The 27,890-nt window shown below is 45.4% G+C and overlaps 1 protein-coding gene across 4 annotated transcripts; it reads left to right on the top strand.

The window, feature by feature from the left end:
• Window positions 1-275: 275 nt before the first annotated feature.
• Window positions 276-27,569, top strand: ebf2 (EBF transcription factor 2). 4 transcript variants are annotated; one of them, XM_084025916.1, is made up of 16 exons: window positions 276-565; window positions 2,210-2,366; window positions 4,114-4,171; window positions 5,577-5,632; window positions 5,716-5,789; window positions 7,190-7,258; window positions 21,269-21,350; window positions 22,827-22,968; window positions 23,843-23,973; window positions 24,191-24,317; window positions 24,423-24,511; window positions 24,617-24,682; window positions 25,204-25,378; window positions 25,472-25,654; window positions 25,740-25,910; window positions 26,077-27,569. In XM_084025916.1, the coding sequence occupies exons 1-16, from the start codon at window positions 432-434 to the stop codon at window positions 26,106-26,108; spliced, it is 1,746 nt and encodes a 581-aa protein (XP_083882042.1). In that variant the 5' UTR covers window positions 276-431; the 3' UTR covers window positions 26,109-27,569. The 4 variants fall into 4 exon arrangements, with proteins under 4 accessions (XP_083882042.1, XP_083882041.1, XP_083882040.1 ...); XM_084025915.1 differs by having other exon boundaries at window positions 277-565; window positions 4,108-4,171; XM_084025914.1 differs by having other exon boundaries at window positions 277-565; window positions 25,740-27,569.
• The last annotated feature ends 321 nt before the right edge of the window (window positions 27,570-27,890 follow it).

Raw genomic sequence — 27,890 nt, 5'->3', positions numbered from 1 at the left:
CACACACTCACACACTCACACACATTTTATTTGACAGATTATTGTGAGACGGACTCGCTCCAAACTGTGCGAGGAGTTCAACCCAGCGAGCAGGTGATCGTTTCTGCTCGAACTGACGCTGGAGGTCTGCGCTTGGACAATGCTCGCAATTAGTGGGGGAATACATCCATTTTCGTCGTTTCAGCCTATAAAGAAAGTGTGCGTGGATTTTTAACTGCCGGCGCCTTCTGAAACATCATCACTCAGCGTCGGTCATTTGTTGTCAAAGCTGCGGAGGAGCGCAGCGCCCTGGGGTGGACCTTCTGTTGTTTGCCAAAGTGCTTTAGCTCTCCAGCTTAGTTTTCTTTCTTCCTTTCTTTTTTTTTCTTTTTTTTTTACTTCTTCTTAAGTTTAAAAAAAAAGTGCACCGAGACGCGCAGGACGTGGCTTAAATGTTCGGGATCCAGGAGCATCTGATGCGAGAAGTGAGCGGATTAAAAGAGAGAAGTCTTGGAGAGGAGATGGATCCGGTCCGGTCCTGGGTGCGTAATGTCGGGGTTGTGGATGCGAACGTAGCGGCGCAAAGGTACAGTAAACCCAGCGGATGGTATATTGACATCACCTTCTCACCATGCATGTTCATCGTGCTGCGTTCAGGCTTTATTGGCAACGTGAACGCACTCCTTTTCGGTTTGATGTTTATACGACCAGTCCTTTCAGACGAGTGCTGCAAACGACTTGTTGCTAAAGATGACACTTTTTAAAAGTCTTTGCCCTCAAGTAATAAAATGTCTTTAAATAGGATGAAAGAACAGCACTTCATATTATTATTGTTTTAAATACAATGTTATGTGCTCAAAAGGAAAGTAGGCCCATATGACTATTCAACTTTAACATTAACTCGCACAAGGAGTATATTAATAATTTGATAATTTACTCTTGTGCAAAAGGTCAACTTACATATTTAGTTCACACAGTTCAACTTGAGATAATTTCTGATTTCTGTGATTAAGCTGAATATATATTTTCCCTGACCAGCTATTTTAGGTGATGCAGCGGAAACGCTTTTATCCTCAGCCATACGCACTTAACATTTATGATTTTTCATCCGCAGTTATTTCTATTGCTTAATATGTTTTTTGTTTTCGACATTCTCCGATCATCATCTTCACATTTCTAATGTCTTCAGCAGCTCCTCTGTGGGTTTATGCCCGATTGAATCCAAAGTTTAGAAAAACAGTGCAAAGTCAGAAACGCGGCAGCAGTGTTTTCAGCAAAATAGAACAAGTTAATTCATATAAAACAGAAGTCTTATTAGGCCTATACATAACGGTAAGTAAGTGATACAGCCAGGCGCGGTTCGAACTGTATCTGGTTATTTGATACAATGGAGTATTATATTAAACCTAAAAATAAAGCATTATTATGCATATCTTGATTGTAATATTTTATTTAAAAAAACAACAAAAAACTCTCAGCATGAGTTCGTTTCCCCTCGGGCTTTTTTTGTTGTTCTCAACAGAAACGTTTTAAGGCTGTGAGAGAGAAAAAATCCATAAACTCCTCAAGTTTTTAATTATCCGAAATAAAACATAGAATGGCCAATTTGAAAGGGAAATTAAATTGACAGAAATACTCCTCAATTCTCAAATAAACCTAAAATCTTTGAGTTATTTAAATCCAACAGTCAGCAGCATATTACCCTCAGTACATTTAACCAAGAATCTCCACCGTCCTGAAGTCTAAAGTGTTGATTTTATTGTTATTGTTGTTATTGTAAATACTAATTTTTAAGCTAAACATGGTTTAAAAAATGTTTTTTGTCCAATCCCTTTGCCTTGTTTTTTGTGTTTATTATAGGCCACGTTAGTTTCTTCTAGACAAGTAAAATGGCCTTCAAGATATGAAACAAAATATTTATAAATTATCTGAATGTCTCTTTATGTGTGAATTATTAATACTATTGTATGCATAAACAAAAGGCCTTAACAATCATTTTTTAATAGTTATCTTTGTAATTATTTAAAAAAAACATTATGATAAAAGTTGTCATGATTTACTGCCTGCAGATACAAGTTGTTGATTTATTTAGATTTAAATATAAAATATAATCAACCACCAATTGATGATATATTACATGGTCACTTTAATTTTTAAATAACCTTTATATTGATTGGTATGAGATGTGGCTGTGTGTGGATCTGACTCTCTCTTCCTCTTGTGTCCTCAGTGGAGTTGCTTTGTCAAGAGCTCATTTTGAGAAGCAGCCGCCCTCAAATCTCCGCAAGTCCAACTTCTTCCACTTTGTCCTGGCGCTCTACGACAGGCACGGCCAACCTGTGGAGGTGGAGAGGACCGCCTTCGTGGACTTTGTTGAGCACGACAAGGTGTGTTACTGTCTCTGAACGCCTGTCAGTCGTAATGACTATTTGAGGATGCCATCAATCCACTCTCGTACCTTGACTATCTGACGCATCGCCTGGAAACCAAATACTAACAGCAACAGAATATATTAGTAATATGCCACATTTCAGCTGTAACCAGGTGCTCAACTTGATCCTCCTCATCCCCAGTAATGCCAAGCATATCGAACAGCTGACGGCTACATGTTTACACAAGCTCTACCCTCAATGAGCTGATGATGTGGGATTGAAAAAGAATATCTAATGACTAATTAGCAGCTTGCCTCATTAGGAGGACATCACTACTTTTTAAAATGCAAATTAAGCTTGCTCCTGTTAAGTTATACAGTGAACTAATCATCAAAGTCTCTTTTCCTTCATGCCCCCCCCCCCCCCCCCCCCCCCTCCATACTCTAAATACTGCTGTGGGGAGGGTGGATTCCTCAGGTTGGACAAGACCAAAATAAGGAAGGGTGCAGTGTGGAGACAGAGTTAGACAGAGACTGCCTGGAGTTGGGAGCCTTATGCCCGGTGTTGATGGATGTTTCTGCCTTGTGGTGAGGGGAGCGAGAGCCTCCTAAACTGGCAACAGATCTCCCCTGTGAGAAAGACAAGAGTCACCGTCCTGTCAGCTGAAGTTCAGGCGTAGTTTTACGATGAATTTCAGGGGGCAGGGAGGGAGGGAGGGACGTGGCGGGCGGGCGGGCGGCGGTGCTAACACCGGGGCTGAAAGCTGTCAGCGTGCTCCCCTTTGTGCCACACAGGCCAACGCAGAGTAATATGACGGCAGCGGAGGAGTTCATTTTCTGCATGGTTAACCTGGCATCTGTTTTTGCTTTGTAATTATGCAGAGGCAGAGTGATGGCAAGGCAAAATAAATGTTCCTCTGTGACTATTCACAAAACTTATGAAGCTAGGCATCCATCTATCTCCAGACGCTCAGTCCCAATCTCACTTTTGATATCACGTTTGTAGCACTCTTATACTTTCCAACCTATCTTCATGCATCTTAATCCCCCCCCCCCCCCCCCTCCTCCTCACAACTGTCTCCTTCTCCCAGTTTCTTCTACTTCTCCAACCTCCTTGTTCTCTCTCCTCCTCTCTCGCGCTCGTCTCTGTGATGCCAGCCTCCTGGGTTATTGGACCAGAGAGCATTCCTTTGAGACCACTTAGAAAGACCAGTAGAAGTAGAAGAAGAGAAAGAAAGAGGGGGAACGGGAGACGGAGAGGGGGGAGAGAAGGAAAGAAGTGAGAAGCGGTGCAGAGCCTGGGGGAGGGAGGTATAGCGGAAAGGAAGTTTTTCTGTCAAGGTCGACTGCTGCTCAGTCTCACATACAGTACTTTCCCCACTTTGCACACTTTGCGCGCACACACACACACACACACACACATGCACGTACAAGCATGCCTTTGCTACCTCGCTGCGAGGAGGACCAATGCATTTGATCCCGAGGTTTTAGGAGTTTGCATCAGACATGATAGTTCAACCCCTACAAAGAACATCCGACTCAAGGTTAAGCGCCGGGCTCTTGAACACAAGGAGAGGTCCCACATGGGCTCTGAGCCTGCAGCCCTCTGATGCTGCTGCTGCTGCCGTCAGGGAAGGGCGAGCTGCAGGATTAGGAGCGGCTCGCTGTGCTCGACACCGCGCGGGGATGCTCAGCTGTACTTATCTGTTCCTCAAGTGTGTTTAACTGCGTGCTTGTCTGTCCCGTGTCTTTCCAAGGAGCAGACGGGAGAAAAGACCAACAACGGCACGCACTACAAGCTGCAGCTCCTCTACAGCAACGGTGAGTAGAGTCGGTCGTGCGTCTTCACATTATGGGTTTGATTCTTTGCCCTTCGAGGTGTCTTGTTTGATCCACGGCGTGTGACGGGAGTAGATAAAGGTCAGCAGTGACACCAACATGACACACACCTTTCCACTAAAGTAACCCTTCTCCACATCCTTACCTCTCCTCTCTGGGCTCGTAAATGACCCTCCGATGGTCGTCTAGTTCCTGGGTTTGTACAATTCAACGTTCATCTCAGCAAGGAGCCACTTCATGTATTGGGAAATGAGGTAGATGTTGCCACCCCCCCTCCCCCCATCCACCACCACACCCCAACCCCCCCCTCCCCCAACTCCTCCAACCCCCCCATGGTGCTTTCACATCAGATCGGGGATACACAGAGAAATTTGGTTCCCATGAGCCACTGCTGCCCCTACTCTGCCATCGCAGTGGCACCCATGGGAGAGAAGATAAAAGACATGTTCCAGAGAAACCCTCTAATACACCCACCCCACACACACACACCCACACGCACACACACACGTACATACAAGCACACCAAAAGCACTTCCTCTGCATCCCCTCCTCTCATTGCCTTCCCTCAAGCGATATCAAAGGCATCTCAATCGAGACTTTGATGAGAGGAACACATTTTGAAAGCAATACTCTCCAAAGTCTCTATAAAAAAAAAAAAATCCTTGGGCAACGCACTCTTCTCTCAAGAAGCAATTCATTACATGTCCTTTCCCTATCTTGTCTCATTTACAGCCTTTTTTTTAAGCATCCAAAGGTTCAGGAGTTTCTAGAAATCTCGCTCAGAGGCACATCTGAGTAAATTAAAGCGAGAGACAATGTTGAAAAACGGAACAATCAGGCGCCGTATTACCTGCTGGCATATAACAACAATCTCACGTCAGTCATGCAAACTTTGGGAATAAATCAGGAATTTACTGAGAACCACAAAAAAAGAACAGTTGAACATGTCGTGAGAATGTGATCATAAATTCTGGCCTCCCAGCTGAACATGACTGATTATCATCAAACATCAAATAACTCTCAATCCCCTCAGAAACCATCGGGGAGAAAATACGAACTGCATGCCAATCGTCTTCCTCCATGTTGGCTGGACAGAGTTCAATGCTTTTTTCTGAGAGCTCGTCCAGAGTTTGAGATAAAAAAAGACTGATGCCATAAATCTTTCCATTTTATTTTTAGAATCCTCGACACCATGTTCGTTTTTAGGAGTTTATATGCAGTTTCAGTTGCTTCGTGTATGGTTATGTATCTTCTAGCTTGATCTGTCCTCTACTCCCAGTTTCCGTTAATCACTAAGGGCAATACATCATACATTACATTTCTTTCTTTAGTAAAAACGACTTGTTATAGTTATTGATATCAACCGATTTCTGTTTTCTTTTGGCAGGGGTTCGCACAGAGCAGGATCTTTACGCACGACTTATTGACTCTGTCACTAAACAGGTGGGTGAACTTTCAGCTATGTATGAAAGAGTGTAATTGATTCTACACGAGTACTGAATCCGTCCCTTGTCTCCTCCTCTCAGCCCATAGCGTATGAAGGACAAAACAAGAATCCAGAAATGTGCAGAGTTCTGCTCACACACGAGGTTATGTGCAGGTGAGTCACACACACACACACACACACACACACACACACACACACACACACACACACACACACACACACGCTCAGTCATTCAAACCTTCGCCCACAGGGACGAAATCCAAATATCCATTACCCTCCTTTACTCCGCCTGTCTCCGTCAGCCTGAAATGTGTTTTTTAGGACTTAAAAAAAAAAAAAAAACTAGACTGCGGTTGAACTATAAGTCTGGCCTGTCTGTCATCATCCTTGTTACAGTGGTAACCCCCCGCTGCTTTCTGCTGTGAGGCAGCATATCCCCGGTCAGCTCCTGTTTCTTCCGTGGGGCTCCTCGCTCTCTCGAGCCTGGAGCTCTGCAGCCAGACCACAGGTGACAGCAGCAGACGCACTTTTGGGGAACGATCCGCCTTTCCCCCTCATCGAAATGTAACTCCAGCACTGAGGCATCAAGTTTGAACTCTTCTCAACTTGTGATGACAAGTATAGTGCTACATTTCCAGCGTCCGGGCCAGTGTTACCAAGAGTTTAAAGAGTCCAGTCGTGGCTCAGCGACCAGAAGCTTCTGGTGTTTGGTGAATATGTGAACACAAGGTTTATGGATGGAGAAGGAGCTGGAGAGAGCGGTCTGGAAGTGGGACAGTGACCCAGGATTCGAGGGCAGCAGGGGGAAGGAAAGGGGGCTGGGACGTGGTAGTGTTGGGGGTGGGGGGGGGGGGGGGGCTAAGACGGAGTGGGTTTTGCCATTGTGTAGCCAGCAGATGCCCGAATGTGACTCACAGCTGGCTAATAACAGAGCCGAAGAGGCAGAGGGCAAGCGTCACAGCTGGGGAGTGAGGCCGTCTGACAGGGGGGCGGAGGGGGGCAGGGCAGGGCCAAGCTGGGACACGAGAGGGGTGAGGCGAGGTGTAGGGGTGGCAGATGGTTAGGGGTGGGGGCACTTTTGTTATGCAGTGAAGGGGACTTTGGGGGGGGGGGGGGGGGGGGCTGGGTGGCCAGCAGGCTCCTCGGACAGGACTGCTGACGAATGGTAGGATGTTGTGGGACGGTGTGTGTGTGTGCGGGTAGGTGTGTGTGTGTGTGTGTGTGTGGGGGTTGAGTTTGATTTCGAAATCAATGTGACAGATTGCCTGGCTGGCTTTTCACTTCTGAATGGTCTGTCACTGTTTGTAGGGTGTGTTGTTGTACCTTTTCTTCCTCTTTTCTTCTTTTGTCTATTCCTCCCCTCCCCTCTCATGCCTCCTTTGTGTGCTCCTGGATCGTGGCCGACCGCGGGGCAGAGTAGTCTGGGCCCGTGGATGTGGAAAGGGCCAGACAAATGATGGCACCTCCTGTTTAATTTGTGTTTTTTTTTCTTCTCCCCCCCGACCCTTCATTGACTTTTTCCTCTTTTCTGTCTCCTTTAACTGCACACTCAGCCGCTGTTGTGAGAAGAAAAGTTGCGGCAACCGAAATGAGACGCCCTCCGACCCAGTCATCATTGACAGGTAATGAGATCAAATCACACCCCGCACAAGTGTCCACCACCTCAAACAAGCACCTCTTCACACTAAATGTCTGTCTTTTGTCTATCTGCACTTACACACTCACAAAAAAACAACAAGAGAGAGAGAGAGATTAGGGGTTGATGGGAAGGTGTAGTGAGGTCTCACCAATCAGCTGTTGCATCTACACAGAAGCCCCAGTTGTAAAACATGGTGCTGTTTGTGTGTGTATTTCACATGTTAATATTTGCATACCTGCATCACAATTAATATGAATGTTTACAACATAAGTGTTTCATGTCAGTTTACGCTGCATCGATGCAACGACATACAGTGTAATATATCCGATGTCTGCCTCCCATGTGTTTCTCTCTCTTCGGCTGTTGGGTATCTGTTCATCTTTCAGCCTGCTGGGATTGGTTTCCGTTTGGTCACTCATTACGTAAAAACGGCCGACATTGCACCTGAAACCTGCCAAGAGCGTAGATTTGTTTTTATCGGAAACATGTGGAGCCTCGGCACCACCAGGCCGTCTCACACATGTAGTGAATGTTCACGCTGACAGCCAGTTATCAGGCTGAAAGGCGGGTGACCCTCGCCGTAATCAGCGTGTGTGAGGGCCTTCACGTCCGAGGGATTTCGTGGGTCTCGCGCTGTCTGCCTGGCATTAACCGCTGTGATGAATGCTCATAAGCAGACTGCATGTGAAATACTTTTCCTGTGATGTCACAGACACAACCTTCATGTCCTCCCTCTCTCTCTGTCTCTCTCTCTCTCCGTCCTTCTCCCTACAATCGACTGTCTAGAAAACACTCACTTCATGTACGTCAAGGACCCTTTTCTTTCCCCTCCTCAGTTCAAGCTGGCTGGCTGTTGACAGTGTGTCTCAAAGGATCTCCGCCGAAGATAGTTTTCATATAACAAAAAAAAAAAAGAAATCGTGCTGTTGTCTTTTGCATTTTCCCAGAATACCTTCGAGCAGCTGCTTTTCTCATTTGCTGTAGCACATTACTCTCCCAATATCTCCCTCCGCGCCGTTTTTATACTTCCTCCTTACATGGCTAAACCTCCTTGAAATTTGTTTGTAAGCATTTAAGGCGGCAGGCTGGTGAGGAAAGATCTATATCTCTTTGTGATTCCTTGTGTGTGTGTGTGAAGGCTGGCTGGTGTGAGGCTGTGAGGATTGATTTAAATGGAATCATTGACCTACTGTACTCTCTAATCACTCTGGGCATATCCCGTCCTGATGTGGGCTTCTCTCTCGACTGCCCTGCGAAATCCTCTCCTCAGGGAGCAGCCTATTAGCAGCCAGTTAATTTCTGATAAGCCAATGGGATTTTTTTTTCTTTTTTTTTGTGTGGCCCTGTGCCCTTTTATCCCACCTTATGTGCACTTTCTCATTTAACTGCATGTGTGTACACATCACACTGAAAAAGTAAAAAAAAAGATAGAGAGACGTGCCCGTGTATTCAGAGCATGTATACACTGTTTGTGTGCACACAAACGGATGTATATTTTTCTGTGTGTGTGGTGATCCTTGCACGTTTATTTATGTATGTATATGGATGTATGTGCGATTGTCTATGTGTCTTTGTGACCCCTGCGTTGACCTTTTTCCCTAGTCACTGCTTGGGTCTTAAATTATTCATGTGTGCCTGTGTGTGTGTGTGTGTGTGTGTGTGTGTGTGTGGAGGAGACGGTCTGTTTCTGTGGCTCCAGTAATCAGCCTCCTGCTCCCAGCCCCAACACCTGTTCTCCAATTAACATGCAGCGTGCTGGGGCCCACTCGCTGCTTTCGCCCAGCCACTGCTTTCTACCCCTTTTTTCTGCCTCCTTTTCTCTCTTTTTTTCTCACCCTCTCAGCCCCACGCTCGCTTCCTCCCCGCCTCTTCTCCGTATCGGTACTTCTGCACAACCCTCTCACTCTCTTCGTTCGCTCTCACGCGATCCGACTGTGCGCTCACTTCTTCACTCACCAATTGCTTAATTCCCCGGCTCGTCTTCTTCCCCCTGTACGTTACCGTCTCCTCCACCACCACCACCACCAACACCCCCTCCACTTCCCTTTAGCCTGTCTAATTTTGCCATAATTAGGCGGTGTCATTAGGACACCTACCCAAGCACAAGGGAGTTTGCAATTCCCCAAACGACCCAAACCCCCTCTTTTCTAATCTCCTTTCCATATTGTTTCAGTTTTCTCTTCCCCCCCCCCTGCTCCTGCTGCTGCCTCACCCCCCTCCGCCTCCTCTTCTCCCTAATCCTGATTTGAGTGAAAGGAGAGAGACGAATTCACAGCTGATCCATAGGGAGGGGTGAAGAGAAAGAGAGGGTGGAGGGACCGAGGGATGAAGAGGGCAAGGGCAGTCGTTGACAAAGAGATGACTCTTAAGTTGCCTATGGGAGAAAAATGGTCTAATGCCCCGCCGCCTGCTGTGTCTAATAGTTTTACAATTGTCTCATCTTAACATTGGTGAACCGCTGCACTCACTGGCCTGACGTGACTTCTCTGTTTGGAGAATGTCTTATCTCTGACTGATGGAGTGGCTTGTTCACTGATTGGTTTGATGATCGATCAATTGACAGATAGATGGATCAATTCCTCCGGGCTCATCACCATTAATCTCCACTAACACGACAAAACTCACTGTTTTTATATATTTTTTTCAACATAGCAAATTAAAATATAATAAATGAAAAGCCCTACAATCCTAATATTGTCCACCATTCCCTGTTGCTGTCATTACTTAAAGCTCCTCTACTCTAAGAAGTCTTAACCCGGGTGGATCTGTTAATGGCGGCATTATTGCCAAGCTGACCTCTGACCTCTGAGAAACTATATTGGTTCAGGGCCAGAGCTGGCCTCTGTATTTATGAGTGAACCATGGGTTTACAATGGAGACAAGCAGATGTCAGTATTAGTATTAGACTGTGGGGTTTGGATGGGAGGGGTCCGTGCTCGGTTGGAGTGCATGCTTTTATATTTGGCTAAGAAGCTGAGATCAATAGTTGGTCATGAGGATTGTGTGGAGGGATCCATCGTAAGGCAGGAGCCCTGTTAGGTGGGGGGGCTCGGGTTGGAGCGGGGGGTGATCAATGGCAAGCACTATCTCACTAATTGATCGTGTTTCCAAGAGGGGTCTTTTTTTAACAAGCCAGAGCGCCTAGAGAAAGAAGAATAATCAATAGGAATTTCCAATGTTGTCAATATGGCTCTACCCTCCCCTCGACTCAATATGAGCTCACCAAGACTCATACATACTTGTGCACATCGGCCTTTAATTTTTGAATACTGAACTAAAAAACACATTGCTGTGTTTTCTTTTCAAAGTTAATGTTGTTTTCTGAGGTGATCATTTCTGAACATTATTAGTTGTCCCGGGCGACGGCTTGACTTCAGACTCTCGGCTCCAAGAGGAATCCATTACTCTTAATCTTAGGTTGTGGGTTGTATTGATCTGTTTGTAGTCTTGGTTCTAGTTATGTCCATGTACCGCAGCTTTGTTTTCAACTAGTCAGCGTAGGGTTTTTTTTTTGTTCAGTCCTAATCGATCTTTTGTTAAATTTAATTTCAGCTCAATTTAAATAGTATTGCAGTTATTGTTTGTTGATTCATTTCACTGATGATAATTCTCTAAATACATTTTTCCTGCAAAAAGACGTCTTCCTGTGTGGTAATGTGCAGACACACATGCACACAGAGTCAGTTCTGCAGAGCAGTAAAACTATATTTATAGTTCTTTACGGATTAACACTGTCTGGATAGTTTGACAATAAACTTTTCAGATATCATTTGTTGCTGTGAGTGTATGGAGTCTCAGAGAGACAGTCTGACCATCTGTTTCCACGTTAGTCCGTCCACCTGCTTGCATCTGCCAGTCTCAAGCTTATTGAAAAAATATCATATAATGATGACGCGGGCAAGTTCCCTCTGTGCCTCTGAATGGTCTTTATCGCTGTTCTTCTAGCAGGACGGATCGTTTCTCCTCGTACTGCTAATGGAGGGGAACACCGGCCTCCTCATTCTTCGGCCTCCACCAAAAAGAAAATAGAAGCTTCAAGTCTTTGGGAAAAGAACATTAAACTATCAGCCAAAGAATAAATGCAGTAACATTTGTTGGACTGTGTCAAGGGTCGAATTCCTCCCCTTTCCCAGATGCATACTCTGCACCGCAGCCAAGTCGCCCTGTTAGTCATCATATATGCACTTGAGAGTTTTATGTGTGAGACAACAATGTCATTTAAGGAGATTGTTTCTCATACTGTTACTCAACTTCTTCTTAGCTGTAATACGACTCATACTGTATCCTTCTCTGTTGATGCTGGCACCCCGTACCTGTACTCCCATTACCTTTCCCATCAAATTTCCTTAAAGACGACTTGTCTTAAAGTCTTTCACATCGGTGAAAATCCTGGGGGGCAGTGAACCATCCCGTCTTGTAGCCAAGATATAATTCTAATTCTAATTCCCTCGTGCTTTGTTTATATATATATATATATATATATATTACTCTGAAACAGGATGTTGGGGTGGAACAACTCATCAGAAAGGAGGATTTTCTGTGAGAAGTAGCAGAAACTGACAGTAACCGTCGACGGCTGCTCTCTTCCGTCATCCAACCTACAGAGGATGTGGAAGAGGTTCTTCTTTATTTGAGTATGGCGGCAGAAAAAGCTGCAGGTGACATCCGATCCTGATATATTTACATATATATCGAAGAATACTAAACGTAGTGTCTTTGTTTACCCAGGGAAAGCTGGCGAAACATTTTTGACATTTGTGAGATGTCACTTCGATCAGTGTTACTGTCGCGTGAAATGTGTTGCTATGGTAGCCTGTAGTTTAGTACAGCTTGCACAGTATTTTATAATCTATAACTTTTCATCAATATATCCCAACTTATCACAAACAAGTATCTTCTAGTGTACTGGATATTATATCTGAGGAGTTCCCCCCACAGACTGATCAGGTCTTCGTGTTCACATCTGACACATTGAACTGATGCAGATATCAATATGTGTGCATTAATTTGCCACATATACACTCATGCACAGAGACAAAGTCAGACACACTGGCCCCCTTCAGTCCACTGTCACAGGTCTCTCCCTGGTGGGGCAGTACTGTCCAGTCCCTCCAGACCCCCTGTCAGCGAACCCCTCAGGCAGGGGGGGGGACCAGGCAGCGTGGCGACAGGGCCCTGAGGCTCCAGTGCACAGCGCCTCACACAGCGGAGCGGCACACAGGCTGGACCAGTGAGCAGCTGGCACAGGACGGCAGGGATGCCTCCTCCCTTGGGGGCAATGCAAACGGGCGAGAATGACACAAAGACAGACAGGGAGAGACGATGTCTAAAATATCAAATTCACTGACAGGTACCGCTTCAAACAGCGAGTCTAACTCCGACTCAGAGAAGAAAAACGAGTTCAGGGACCCTTTTTTTTGCGGGGCTTGAGCTTCCTGCGATGTGGTCTCATGTGAACTGGGAAGATCCTGGACTCCAATGTGCACAGGAAGTGTATAATGAGTAGTAGGTTATGAGCCGAGTTTGTGTTTGGTCACCTTTGCTCCGCTTCAGCCAGTGTTAGCTGTTGTGGCTTGAACCCTGACACGAGGGGTAGGCTCGGTTTGTTTTCTTTGAGAGAGCCTACAGAGGGGGCAGTCGGAAACAGAGAGCAGTGGAGAAATGTTTTGACAGGAAATGGGAATGGACTACTGATGGGCTAATGTGGAGGAACAGCAGGGGTTGGGGGGACTTTGAGAGTGGGTGGGATGCAGAGGGGATTGGGGGGGAGGCGGTGGGGGGGCAAATTAGAAGTTTTGAGTTGCAACTCAATGGCGCTCTGAAAGGCCTTGCAGTCTCAGAGTAGCTGGGGCAAACCCTCTCATTTGTCTGGCCTCTAATAGGGTTCACCTTTGGTTGAGCAGTGGAGAGATTAAGTAGGGCCACTCAGAGGATCAGAAGGGGTGCAGATTAGTGTGATTTAGAGGTACTTCAGATCGCAGGCAAGTGAGCGCTGTTTGCTTGTGTGTGTGAGATTCATATTTGTGGCATTCTTTCATATTTTTTGGGTGCCACTTTTACATTCATTTTGTACAGGCTTCCATCAGTATAATCAGGATTGTGTGTGTGTGTGTGTGTGTGTGTGTGTGTGGAGTCACAGGCCGGTTAGCCGTGGTATTTAGGAACAAGGGCTGTTTTCTTTGGCTGGATGCTGCTGCCGTGGGTGGAGCTGTGTGTGTGTGTGTGTGTGTGTGTGTGTGTGTGTGTGTGTGTGTGTGTGTGTGTGTGTGTGTGTGTGTGTGTGTGTGAGATGAGGATCTCAGGTCTTAAAATTGGTTAATGACTTAACAATGCCCCCTGGAGCTGGGCCGGCCCCGCTGGCCACCTTGTTTGTTTGTTTGTCTATTTATCTTGATTCTGGATGGACTATATTTCTCCCAGGAGTCAGATTTCGCCACACATTCTCCACCCTTTCACTCCTTGAAAACATTTCCCAACACTAATATTTACACATCTGCAGCATTTCTCAAATAAAATGGGATTAAGTTTCCCGTATTGGATAAATGCTTGAGGCAACCGTTATCTCTCCTGTGGGACAAGGATATTGTGAAGGTTTGAATTTTCCTACAATAGATCTACATTTTTAACTTCTACTCGCATTTTCTTTTTTTTTTATAGCATCCCGCTAACAGAATAATATAGCATGGAGTGCAGGAGTGCACTGAACTGCAGTCATATGAAGTAAAAGCAAAGCAGAAATCTTCGCTGGCTCTTTTGTGTTTCGCTGGCTGAATCATTAATGCAGCAGATGTTGTGTTTCCCTCATCATGGAGGAAAAGTTCAAGAAAACAGGAACAGCAATTGCAATATTAAAACAATCTTTTGGATACATGTGTGTGTGTGTGTGTGTGTGTGTGTGTGTGTGTGTGTGTGTGTAATGGTCCTGATGAATCTGTCAGGGCTGAGGGCAGGGGGTGATGTGACTGCTGACAGGCTCCCAGCAGGCATGCTGAGAGCCCCAACAGTCAGCGTGCCCTCCCTTCAGCCTCCCCACCACCCGGCTCCCCTTCTCCTCTCCCAGTCCTCGGCTCCACACATTTGCTGTGTATTAGCCACGCACAGTAAATTACAGCGCCCTGGACCTCTGAGTGATTCCATTCCCATCTCTTCACACGTTCTTCCTCCTCCTCCTCCTGCAGCACCATTACCCAGCTCACCTTCTCCTGCATCCATCTAGCTCCCTCCTCCTCCTCTCTCATTCTGAGAGCTTTTTTTCCTCCCTCTGTCTGTCAAATTCGTCCTGGCTCTTCGACTCCCTCAACCCTGTCAGATTTCTCTCCCCTTTCTGTCTTTCTCTCACTTCTGTTATACTTCTCATCCACCATTCTTCTATTGTGTCACGCTACACAGCGTTCCCTCCCTTACACATCCCCTCCGCTCCCCCTTTACTTTCCTACAAGCAGGTCCCTGTAGTCTCGGCTTCACAGGTTTCTCTGCTGCTTCTCTCTCTCGTTCGTCCTCCTTCCATTCCCCCCCCCCCTTCTCTCTCTTTCTGGAAACAGATGTTGTTTGTCAGATCTTATCATTACTGGCTAATTAAGAAGACATCTCTTCTCCTTCTGTTGTTACTTCTCTTTCCTCTCCTCTCCCTCTTGGTGGCATCCATCCCAGACTCATTGTTCTCCTCGGAGAGAGGTTCAGGTCGAGCTTTGATACACACACCGTTTATTGGCGAATCTGCTCAGTGACTGATTGATTGGAAGGCTATTGAGAAAGCAGGATTAGTGTGGATGTATTGCAGATGACCTCCTGGCATGTTGGAAACTGATTCTGCAGAGGGTGCTCCGTGTCTCCATTTGACAGTTGAGAGTATATCTTGAATGCTTGTCCCCCAGGACGCACCGAGCATGCTGGGAGAGGTGAGGCCGCTGATGGGACTTCTATTCCCTGTCCTGGTTGTGAATTCATGTTCTCCAGACTCTGAATATCTCTCCATATCCATCTATTTGGCAGGCTGACCGCGGTCCCTCGTGGCCGAGCTTTGTATGCAATCTAGGCTTTTGGCTGAGCTCGGGAGACTGCAACATTAATTCATTTTAAATTGTTGCGATGCACATTTAGCAGCTAGCGACAGGCTGCGCAGTAAAACACTTTAGCACCCAGGAGAAACCTCGTTGAAACACTCGAGTGCCTCTTGTGTACGCTTCCCATCATTCCGCTTTCCTCCCCTCAGCCGTCGTTTCCCTTGCAGCTCCGCTGTGCCTCAGTCACTTTTGCGGCGGCAAGCCTGAAGGTTTTACAGCGCTACTAAGCTCTATAAATCAGCACTAGTGGTTTAAATGTTTGGCTTTGTCACAGTTCTCAAGTTTAGTGGCGGGGTGGGCTGGGGCTGAGGTTGCAGGGGTGAAGCCAGCCTGGGAGGCAACGGAGAAGAGGCCAAGAGGGGCACAGTCAATCCACCAGGCAGATTTATAAAGGGCTGAGTTCCCCCATGTGCTCGCTGTCTGCCTGTGGTTTACCCACTGGTTCCATTACATCCCAGTAACAAAGGGGTTTTGAATTAATCAGATACAGCTCATTTATTTTAGTTTACTGATAAAAAAAAAAGAGTTGGTTAGCCGGTTCAAGTTAAGTAGTGAGGTGAATAAAGCATGTCTTCCTCAACTACTGTGCTGAGCAATTTAAAGATATTTCAATTGAATATTTCAATTAGTCCATTGCTTTTCTTTGGCAGCTGCGGTTACTTTGAAGATTATGATTTTTACACCCCAAAACACCCAATTATTCAGCTGCATAAGCTGTATTGTACTTGGCTGGACTTAGGTGCGTGCCTGCATGTGAGTATACAGATGGTGTTGAAAGTCAGGATGTCACTGAGATGCTTTTAGACATCAAGGTAATGACCAGTCACTTCTAGGCAGACAGTGCTTAGAGGTTTCAACTGTGACAGTCTTGTAATAATCAGGAAAGCTACAGTTGTCTTATTGCAGACTGGATGTGCATTTTACAAGCTGTTCCAACAAAAGGGAGTAAAGAGCGTGGAGTCAGCTTGGCTGTGAGACGTTTGCTGGTGAAAGGTGAGAGAAGCTGATGCCACAGATATCCCTGTGTGTTTTAGGAGGAAGAGGAGGAGGAGGAGGGGGTGGTTGGACTGGGAGGTTGGTGTGAAAGGTCCTGTGGTGGTATGCGACAGAGGGGGTATCAGTTCGTGGAGGGTTCTCTGTGCCCCATTAGCAGTGTCAAAGGTCATGTGCCCCGGGTGTTAACCCTGGTGACCAGTCTAGCTTCCAGTCTGCCAGGGGACCTGGGTCCAGGGGTATTTATTACTTTCCTCCCCCCCTTCACCTCCCCGCTCCATCCCCCAAACACAGCTTTCCCTATGGAGGAAAACAAAACACCTCCATCCCTCCCCCCCCCAGCCATTCCTCGGCCAGGGTACATGTACTAATTGGATGCGTCTCCATACGCTGCTGCACGATGACCCATCTGTAGATCTGTGCTTTGGTGTGAAACATTCTCAGGTCAAAATTGGTTTAATCCAAAACCCTAACACATAGCCACGAGCCGCAGCATGTTTTTGAACCTTTGCTTTACATGTTTTATTAGATATCAGCTTGCATGTACATATGTATTTAAGACGCTTGTATTCGAGGCTTCGTTTGTGCTAATGTGTATCATTCTTGCATGATTGATCGTGAGCACATGGTCGCTTGCAAGTTGGTACTTTGTCTTTGTGTATTTCCCTGTGAAATCAGGCATGAACGTGTGTGTGGTTCGTAGCCGGCGTGTGACATGTGCATGCATACGTGCACGTATCGGGGCCTGCTGCATGAGTTAGTGCTCTCTGTGTGTGAGTGTGGCAGAGGAAGGCCCTCAGCATGTCAGTATGTTTTAATGCTTCACATCTGGTTTCCTAATTTTCCTCCCACCCTCGCTGCCCTCCCCTTAGCTCCCCTCCACCACGATGTCAGGACACTGTTTTGTTTTTGCAGTGTTGAGGGGGTGAGGGGAGGGGGTGGGGGGTGTCTGATGAGTGATGGCCCTGAATACAGGACGTCAACATTCTCCTCTGTCTTTGCCTCCCCTTGTCTCCATCTTTTTGTTCCTCCATTGCTCTGCTCTCTCTTCTTATTTCTTATAATCAATACCTATTGAGTTTTATGTGTGTGTGTGTGTGTGTGTGTGTGTGTGGCAGGGGGGTTATATTAGCCTTTCATGAATGGAGAGCAGCTCTTTTCTGTCCAAGCTCTAAGACATCAATGTGTGATAATGTCCTCCCTCTCATTCTTTTCCTTAAAATCCCCCCTAATTTATTATTTTTTTGTATTAAAGCATAAATATGTCATTTTTGGTGCTGTAACCCCAAAATTCGAGGCCAAATCTCAGAAGAGGAGACCGGTGGAGAAAGTTTTCTAGCCGTGTCACTAACTAAGTTGAACTCTGCGCTAAAGCCTTTTGCGTCACATGCTTCAAGCGCCGCTGCTACCAGTAAACTTTCATTTACAATGAGCACAGAGGGCGATGTGTTTTATGTCTATGTGAAAAGGCAGTTTATGTCAACAGTGATTAGTGCTGATGAATGCCTATGAACATTTTTGTTAGGGGTCCTGTGCTTCTTAGGTGCTCTTTGGATGATTAAGGCCATATGTAAAGCCTTATGTGTAACACTTATGTGTACCAGATGCCCCGACGGACTGAGAAACGTGAAACTGAGGGTCCACACCGCGGGGTGAAATATTTACACAAAGTGCATTTCTGCTATTGTTTTTGGTGTCGTGACTTGCTGGTTGGTGGTTGAACTAGTTTTGGTTAAGCGTGTTGTCAACATGGGGACGGCTGCCTCATGCTGCGAAGCCTGTGTTTAGTCTTGGGAACCGAAGCAGATGCAGACAAAAGGGATTGGAGGCCTTGACAGAGATGCAGAAGTGAAGACAGAAAAGAAAAAACAGGCTCTCTGTGGTGCCACAGTGGAAAACGATCCGCGGGTTTCAGACTTGGGTCTACGTTTTGTTTGTGTTTCATGTCTTAAGTGTGTCTGTGGAGAGTCGATGTTGTGGAAGATAAAACTCGCCCTCCATTGCAGACCACAGTAAATCTGCGAAATTCAATTACTTCTCAAATTTGTCATCAAATAAAAATCATGATGTTAGTAATCTGATGTCACAGGAAGATATAATTTTTCTGTAATACGATGATAATGCTTCAGCCAACAGTCCTTTCAGCTGGAACGTACATGACAGTTAAAACGCTGAAGCATGTTTCCCATTAGCTTTATTTGCTCTATGTTACTCCTTTATCGTAAACAAAGAGTAAAATCGTCATTTTACTCCAGCTTCATGAAACGGAATATTCTGTGAACGTAAAGAACAAGACACATGTTAAATATAAACACGCTTCAGCTCGTGGACTTCTTTGAAAAAACAGCCTTTCTCGGCATTTTCCCTGTGACATGCAGATCACCTCCAATTCTTTGCATGTTCTCCTTATCTCCTCCCTCTGGATGGGGAGGTGTGTGGGTGTATTACATTACCCAAACAAAAACAAACAACAGCAATATTAAACTTTTGCAACCACAATAGAGGAGGGGGATAAAAAACAGAGGGTCCTCGACTTCTTATTAATTATGCAAGATTAGTCTAATTATAATTCAGCAAATGAATGTGTGGCAGAAGGTGCGAGGCGACGGGGCTGGGAGATTTGCATGTTAAGTGGGCAGGGGGAAGCGGCTAATGCATGCTAATATATGCGTCAATGTCTCGCTTTAATTTCAGCATTTGCAGCTGTGTGCGTCCGAACTGAGGGGGGTGAAAAGTTGACTCAATGGGTTTTTGGGAGGGGGGGGGCAAAGGTGGGGGGGGGTGTCTGTGTATTAGGAGTGTGCATGCATGCATGTGAATGTGTGTTTTCTGTGTGTGCGTGAGGCATCTGGTGTCATACAAACAGGGGATGATGAGAAGAAGTCAACAAACAAGGTCAAGAACCCTCAGAAAGTGCACAAAGCCTGAGATGGATGCAGACAACCTCTCAATTAGGGCTGTGATATCATATCGCTATCCGAGGCATCCCTGCAACTTGTATCACGTCAGTCAGTGAAATGAAGGATGACTGCTGGTTAGATGAGCGTTAAGTGGCCGACAAGCAAGGGGCGGGCAAATGATTGTAGCTAAACCGCAGCCGAACCGTGGACATGGGTCCCGAAAACCAAAAACTGTGGACTAACCTCCATGTACATGACAGCTAAAGCTTTTAAAATAAGCCATAATGTAAGAATCATTGAAAGTATAAAACATACATACACCCTCAAAGGAGGCAGTAAATGAAACTTTTAGTAGTATAACTTTCCTCGTGTGCACTCTACGTATTGTGATTTTAAATCATGTTAAACCGACACTGTCATGGTAAGGAAGGGCCGATGAGGAAAGAAATGCAGGAAGGAAATGGGAGAGAGGCGCAAATATGTGCTTTCACATGTTTCCACCCAAAAATCCCGAGGTCCGGCGCAGCTTTTGAGGTTGGAGGTCCGAGCTCTCGCTGATAAATTATAACCCCCCTCTGCCAACAACAATATTGATTGTCCTCAGACAAAATAGCTCAAATCAAGAAATATTGGACACACTGTTGGAGCCGAGAGCTACTTCCAAGCCAGGTCCCGTTCGCGAGGGAGAAAGCTGGAGCGAGTGATGGAAGAATAGCGAGTAAAATCTGACAGAATGAGGGAGAGATTAGTATTCGATGGGAGGGTTCAGGGCTGTGGGGCCAATATGAAGTTCCTCTCCAAACAAGCGCTCTCCATTAAGATGACTTATATTTGCAGAGAGCACAGTGTGGGTGGCATTGGAGCAAACCGTGGAGCCCAAAACCTCTGCCTCCCTCTGCAGCATTTTTCTCCAGCACTGTTTTTGTTTGTTTAATTGGAACATTAATGTATGTGTTTTAACATTGGCAACACAGGCGTGTGTTCTCTGTGAAGGGGAAGTGGACATCTGGTTTCAGGGGCTATATATTTGCCGTTTGCCATAATTCTATCACGCCGCCGCATCACCTCCGGGCTCATTTTTCTTCATCTCCTGATTTAACACACGTACCTAATTCCTCTGCACCGTGAAACGTGTGTGCATCTCCTCGTCTGCACCTGCCCTCTTTATATATATACTTTCCCGTATCTCACCTTGCCAAGTCTCCCCGCTCGCCGTATTTCAGTGATGGAATGCACTCTTGTTGTTGGCTTCTCTTTCCCACAACGCTGTCTTTGCCTCTCAGCACGGGGACTTTGGGAATGCGGCAGAGCTGCGTTGCCATGGCAGCGCGCCGTGTTGCCGAACTGTGTACACCTGGGATTTGGAGTCTCTCTCCGTAGTCTCCCTCTCTCCTATTTATTCCACCTTTCTCTCAGGTTTTCTTTTGGTGTAGCCGAGGCTATCAGCACCCCGCTCTCTCTCTCTCTCTCCCGGCTCCTCTCGGTCTCCACAGCCTATCACCCTCCAAAGTACACTCACATACGTAATGAGACACATATATACTTGAAAACAAAATTCATGTCCATACCAGTGCCTGTGCCGCTATCACTACCTTCCTCTTTCCACCTCCTCATTTCACTTCCTCTGTAGTCGTCTCTACTTCGTTCCCTCTCCATTCCCATGTGGGGGTTCAAATACGGCATTGCGGGATACCGCGGTCCCCAGAGTCCCCCGGCATACATCACTGTCTCCAGTTTACTTTGAAACACAGCAGCACGTTTCGCCGGACTGTGCTTCAAATTCTCATTACTTGATTTAAAGTGTAATAACATTGACTTTAATTCTGCGCTAAACAGCTGGGATTGATGTCAGAGCTGTAATCACGCACACACACACACACACACACACACCGTCCATAATACCTGTCTCTGAAAAATAATGAATGTCTTCTTTGATTGCCAGTGTTGCAAGGTAGCAAATAAGCCTTTGCACGCTTCTTTCATGTGCTATCGTGGTTGCTGATGTACAAACATGTGTCCTCTTATCTACCTCTGCAGGTTTTTCTTGAAGTTTTTCCTGAAATGTAACCAGAATTGTCTGAAGACAGCGGGAAACCCGAGGGATATGAGGAGATTTCAGGTACGAAAATAAATGCATGTGTGTGTGTGAATGGGATGGAGACATGTTGGACTGAAAATATATGAATCAAATGATTAAAAAGTATATTTTACAGTCATGCAGAACGTTCCCCCTTCATGCCCCTCCATCATCGATTATACAGTTAATTTCTTGTCTAAGTCGAGTTTATGTCACAAAGCCTGACATTGTAAAGCTCTGGATGAGATTTCCCGATGGAAGACACGGAGGAGGGAGTTAGAGGTGAAAGTTAAAAATCAATAAGGAGCCGGAGAGACGGAAAGACAAACGAAAGGAGTTAGATATGTGGGAGACTTGGACGTTGGGGTGCCGGGGTGCAGGAAATAGGTTGAGGTGTTTCAGGAAGTTGTCAAGAATTGAGTGATTGGCTCCAGATGGAGGAGGTCATGCTCCGTGACCCAGGAAGTGGTCACAGGGGACACTCCCGCCCCACTTCCTCTGCCGTCTTTCAGCACCAGCGGCCCCTGTCTGGCATTCTCCTTCTCCCGGCAAACCCTGCATCCCTTCCCCTTCTTCGTGCTCCCTCTGTCTTCCACCGTGTTTGCTTTAAGTCCTGCGACGTGACACATGCTGAGAAGTTATGAGCTCCCGAGCGCTCCAAGACTCTCATCTCTGGGTTAAAAGGTGATCAGAGCTGGACAGGAGTCTGCTGCTTGATCGATAATTTACAGTTATTTTCCCTTAGGTTCCCCTCCCTTTGCACCGCCTATAGCACATATGCTTTTTTCTCTTCTTTCTTATGTTCCTTCACCTGCAAAATTACTGCCATGTGTTTTGTTTTGAAAGGAGCGTGAGGTTGTATCTTTGCTGTCTGATTTTTCCAAAAAATCCCCCTTATAAATAGCTATATTTTACTATTTAATTTCCCCCAACTCTCAAAAAAATGTTATTACACACACTCTCAAACTCATTATCACTTTCAGAAATAGTATCACATCATCAACGCTCATAAATACCCAAAGGGGGAGAAAAAAAACTCCAAGTATCCTCTCATTAATTATGTGTGTCATCCATGCAAGGCAGATGTGGGAAGGGACACACACATGCTGCGGCCAGAAAATCAAATTAGGCCCACTATATATCATCCACTGTTTTTAACTGCCGGCAAAAATGGGAGATCTGGTCCATATGTTTGGTGTCATTGAAGGATCAGGAGGAGACAGCGATGAGCCTGCTGCAGGCTGTATGAATCAAAAAGTTAGGCAACAGGCAGTGGAGAGGCCATATGGAGACCTGATGGAGGAGGCGAGGGGTGGAGGTGCAGTGGCATCGCCAGAATGCAGACATATTATGAAGATCCCAGGGACGTCACATTACCTATTGAGAAATATTACTATCACCTGTGTGCCGAAAACAAATTGTCGCTCGGGGATTTTGCAGTTGCAAGTGGAGATTGGGACTCGCAGCGTGCTGTCTGAGTCGTGTACACGCACTCACGTGTCTTCGTCTTCCTTCCAGGTGGTCCTGTCCAGCACGGTGAGCGTGGACGGCCACGTCCTCGCCGTGTCCGACAACATGTTTGTCCACAACAACTCCAAACACGGTCGGAGGGCCCGCAGACTGGAGCCAGGCGAGTCTGCGGAGAACACTATGGAATATGGTGAGACACCACAACAGCAGCACAACGTCACAGTCCATTTGTCTTTTATTTTATTGATTGTATCACATGTCTACTTCATCATTCACCATCAGAAACATAGTACATACTGTAACAGCAGGTACGTGAGTTGCTTAATGTCCGTTTATAATCACCGTGATATATCACACATAACCAGTGGTGCTACTGAGGTCATTAACTGAGCTAATTAATGCATTCATTAAATACTTGTCTTCACATAAAGAAGAGATTATAATAAAATATTATCTTAAACACATGGCTTTATGCATGAAAAACAAAAATGTTAGGTAAGATTACTTTCCAGTTGTAATTCAACAAATCACATTTTACTCCAAACCAAGAAACACTACTCGATTTTCATGTGGGGGTTAAGTACTTTTACTTAGTACTAAGTACATTTACTCAAGTACTAAACATTAAAATACCCCTAACACATTTATGGTTCAATAATTATTATCTAATAATTTACACAACTCTACTGCATGTTAGTTCTTTCACATTTTCTGATGATACTTCCATTTCTTTTTTTACTGAAGAATAATTTAGCATCTCTACACTGTTATATAATTACTTTTAATGAAGACTATACTGCTATATGATTGCAGGTCATGTGATTTTACCTCCATTTGATATGGATGTATCACCCTGTTCTTATTCATGGATAAAAGCCAAATAGGTAGAATTAAGTAGCCATGAAATAATGTTAGCTTTTATAATAGCTTTTTATTTTTAGTTCAGCCCTCAACAAATTCTAAACTAAAGAGCATCATCCTCAAAAACAGATTTGAGATCTGCTGTAAGCACTCTGATTAATATTCTGCATAGTAACGCCCGCTCTCTTTGCCCCCCCCCCCAGCCACCCCGTGTATCAAAGCCATCAGTCCCAGTGAGGGCTGGACCACCGGCGGGGCGATGGTCATCGTCATCGGGGAGAACTTCTTTGACGGGCTGCAGGTGGTGTTTGGCAGCATGCTCGTGTGGAGCGAGGTAGGAATTATCTCCAGTACATCTCACTAATGATGCTACAATCTGAAGCGTGGTTTTTTGAAATGATAAATATAGCATATGGCTTGTCTCATTATTTAGATGATTTATGGGCACGCGACACAAATGCATCTTTCCACAGTATTTTGTTAGCCTAAATATTTACAAGGCAATAATGTGTTGCTGCTTTGTGACGCTATTTCCGTCCTTTCTCCTTCAGCTGATCACGCCGCACGCTATCCGTGTCCAGACGCCTCCTCGACACATCCCCGGGGTCGTGGAGGTCACGCTGTCCTACAAATCCAAACAGTTCTGCAAGGGAGCGCCTGGCCGCTTCATCTACACGGGTATTTAGACAACACGTTGTGTGTTTTGTTGAGATTTCACAATGGCACACAGGTGGTCAACGGTCTTTCAGAAGATTTGATGGACAACATGTGTTTCTATTTCAGCCCTAAATGAGCCAACTATAGACTACGGTTTCCAGCGCCTTCAAAAGGTCATCCCTCGGCATCCTGGTGACCCGGAGAAGCTAGCCAAGGTTCGAGACTGAAAGAAATAAAAGACTGCTCATGATGAATTCTCAAGGAATTGCACATTTACACTCTTATTGAGATGTTAATGCAATTAATTCTGTTCTTTGCAGGAGATTCTCCTGAAGAGAGCAGCGGATCTTGTGGAGGCCCTGTATGGAAATCCACACAGTAATCAGGTAAACAGCAGCAGCTTTTTAGAATACACTCTAAAATTACACTATATATATATATACACTCTATAAAACATGCACATATTCAAAAGATCCCACCAGTGGTTTTGCATGTTCTAGCCCATTAATATTAATTGTGTTTACTCTATATTACTGCTGACCATTTTCCAGAGCGTAGAATCATTATTTTTGAGGCAGCCACTGGCATTCCATTCATTTCACTAATTAACTTACAGGGTTTTGAAACCTGCGTGAGATAGGTTATCCATCAGAGTGAATATTTAGGGGGCTTTATTTTTTTTTTGGTAGGTAATGATTGCATGAAAATGTGGTTCTGAGCAGGAACTGTTTGATAAGTGATCCAGTGTCAGGATTCGTCAAGATCGGAGATTTGACTACTAGTGGATTTTTTTTAATGCTTACCCATTTCCTGTCAGGTTATATGTATTTACACAGTAGCACCGTATCTGCCTAAAAAGTGCATCTGTCCTCTATGTGTAAAAAGTGATGCATGGTGTTTCCTGTAGGACATGCTGCTGAAACGTGCGGCCGACATCGCCGAGGCCCTCTACAGCGTTCCCCGTCCCCACAGTCAGCTGCAGGCGCTGCCCAGCTCACCGGCCCACGGCAGCGTCATGGGCCTGGGATCGTACCCTTCTCAGCTAGGCGTCAGCATCGGGGACCATGGACAGAGCAGCCAAGGTGAGCACAATGAGAAATAAACCATTTAATACTTTCGTCCACCCCCTCCACCCACATCTCAGAACTGACCCAACCTTTTCATTTTTACCTCAGGTTACATTAGAAATTCCAGCAGTTTGTCTCCGAGGGGTTACCCATCAGCCTCCACTCCTCAGCAGTCGAGCTACGGGGGCAGCGGAGGGATGACCGGAGGCTATGGGACGGTTCCCATGACCAGTCTAGGAGTACCCGGCTCTCCAGGTTTCAGCAGCGCCTCCCCCACAGGCTCTCCCTACAGTAAGGCCATAGAATCATTAGTGCATCTCCGAGTCCGCTGTGATTATTCAGACCTGAGACTGACTGTCGCTCTCCTCTTCCACAGTAATGCCCTCCAGTCCCACCATACCAGGGAGCTCCAGCTCTTCATCGTCTCTCTTGCCTTTCTCCTCCTTCCCGTCCGCTGCTAAACAGAAGAGCGCTTTTGCTCCTGTGCTCAGGCCCCAGGGCTCCCCCTCCCCAGCCTGCCCCGCTTCAGGGGGGAACAGCTTCAGAGGTAGCCATCCGACTCACTATCTGACCCCCCTGTCTGAACTCACGAATGCAGTCTAACCCCCCCTTATACTAACCGCTCGACAGCTTTGACTGAACAAGACAGAACAAAAAAAAAAGTTGCTGATTGATTAGAATCATAGATTTTTTGTATATTTTTTTCTCTCCAGCAATGACGGGCCTGGTTGTTCCCCCGATGTAGCAAAGCACCCACCCCAATCTACCCCAGACCACTGCTTCACTTAGCCCCCTCTTTTGGCATTCAGAGGGAAGGGAGAATGGAAAATTGATCACTAGCGATCATGTCTAACTCCCCCCCCCCTCCTGAGTCCCCCACCCCCGTCATTTCTTAGTCCCTTGAAAAAGGACGGGGTACGAACATGTCCAAAGACCAGCCATCTTCTCCAGAGGCAGAGCACATTTCTTCACTTACAACTACAGACAGACAAAGCTCCTTAGCTAACGGCACCAGACTGAAACAAAAAGGGAAAACTCAAGCTTCAAAAGCATCTGTCTTTACCTCTGGCCCGCTATCACATGCAGTATCTCAATCTTCCAACAACTTCCCCCAACCTCGGCCAGAGACGTGCAGGACGTGTTGCGAGAGCACCGACGGACAACTTCAACATATTGTTGCGGCTCTAAGAAGCAGAGTGCTAGTTGTCTGTGTATGGACACCTTAATGGCATGTGTGTACACTGTCTGTGAGTTAGCAAGAGTTTTTTTTTTTTTTTTGTAGTAGACTTTTTGAAGACAATTTACATTCCAGGAAAAAATAGACCCTTTATTTTTTTTTTCTGATCTCTACGGTTTTACAAGGGAGAACTCTTTGTCTCAAGGGGTTATTACTAAAGGAATTCATATATTGATTTATTTAAGAACAAGCAATTTAACTTATTATAGGTAGTTTAGGGAATAATATAAACGTGTTTTTATAAAGTGGTCCTTTTCCAATTGTTACCGCAATGAAGTTATCTCAACAATTGCTAATTAATTTGCTAAATGATCATAGGGAATCGATTTTTGTGGTGGAGAACGTAAACTCTAGCACAGTTTTTTTTGGAATAAAACGTCCCCGGTTTTTCAGGTTGCATAACGGAATCTGAATCTTATGGCCGCATCTAAAGGTTATTGTCCTTGTGTAAAGGAAAAATGTTAGTTAGCCTTCTCCTTTTTAATTTCACTTATAATGCATGCTTTGGCACACCAATGCCCTGATATTATTTCATTCCACGTTGCAAATTTGAATATATATGACAAGATGATACGATTTTACAGTTTCATTTTAAAGGTCTGAAACCAGTACAGGTCTCTCGTCTCTATGCAGAACAGTAAACGGAAGCATAAAACTGCTCGATTGAAAAGAATGGGGGCGTATTAGGTGTTCATGAACCCATATCATGCTGTTCTTACTCACTGATTTCTGTCACCACAACACAAACTTCATTCTCAGGACGTGAAAACAAAGAACACAAAGAGTAGATGGCATTTGCAAATTTGTTTTTAGAGTTTGGTTAATTTTATTTATTTAAAAAAAAAAATATTAGCAATTTAATATTATGCTTTTTGAAGCCATCATTTTTTTTTAAACGGTACACAAAATGGTGCAAATGTGATTTGTATATCTCAAGGTGTAATTATATTTTGTGCTCCAAATAAAATAAATGAGAAAAAAGTAACTGAAGGTTTGATTGGCTTGAGTTATTAAGTTACACACACACACACACACACACACACACACACACACACACACACACACACACACACACACACACACACACTGCATTACGAGACAGTTTCCTGGACATTGAGGTTCTCCTACGAGGCTCCACATCTCAGGGTTGAGCTGCATCTATTTCTGACTGTGCCCATCACCTGCGTGCTGGTGCAGCTTGCTACACTGTTTTGTGTACATAGCTGATGAGCCGCAGCATCTTAATTGTGATGCGAGCGTTAAAGACTGAGTAGAGCATGTCAGGATAAA

The sequence above is a fragment of the Eutrigla gurnardus genome (assembly GCF_963514095.1).
Source record: "Eutrigla gurnardus genome assembly, chromosome: 13".
Lineage (NCBI taxonomy): Eukaryota > Metazoa > Chordata > Actinopteri > Perciformes > Triglidae > Eutrigla > Eutrigla gurnardus.
Note: the sequence above shows the minus strand (reverse complement) of the source record. Positions and strands in the feature narration are given on the sequence as shown.

What these genes read in the sequence shown, in the direction of transcription:
- ebf2 (XM_084025913.1), top strand. Translation starts at nt 432, where the DNA reads ATGTTCGGGATCCAGGAGCATCTGATGCGAGAAGTGAGCGGATTAAAA. An exon ending in ACCCGGAGAAGCTAGCCAAG is followed by an intron (nt 24,512 to 24,616) that starts GTTCGAGACTGA and finishes TGTTCTTTGCAG; the next exon opens with GAGATTCTCCTGAAGAGAGC. An exon ending in GAAATCCACACAGTAATCAG is followed by an intron (nt 24,683 to 25,203) that starts GTAAACAGCAGC and finishes TGTTTCCTGTAG; the next exon opens with GACATGCTGCTGAAACGTGC.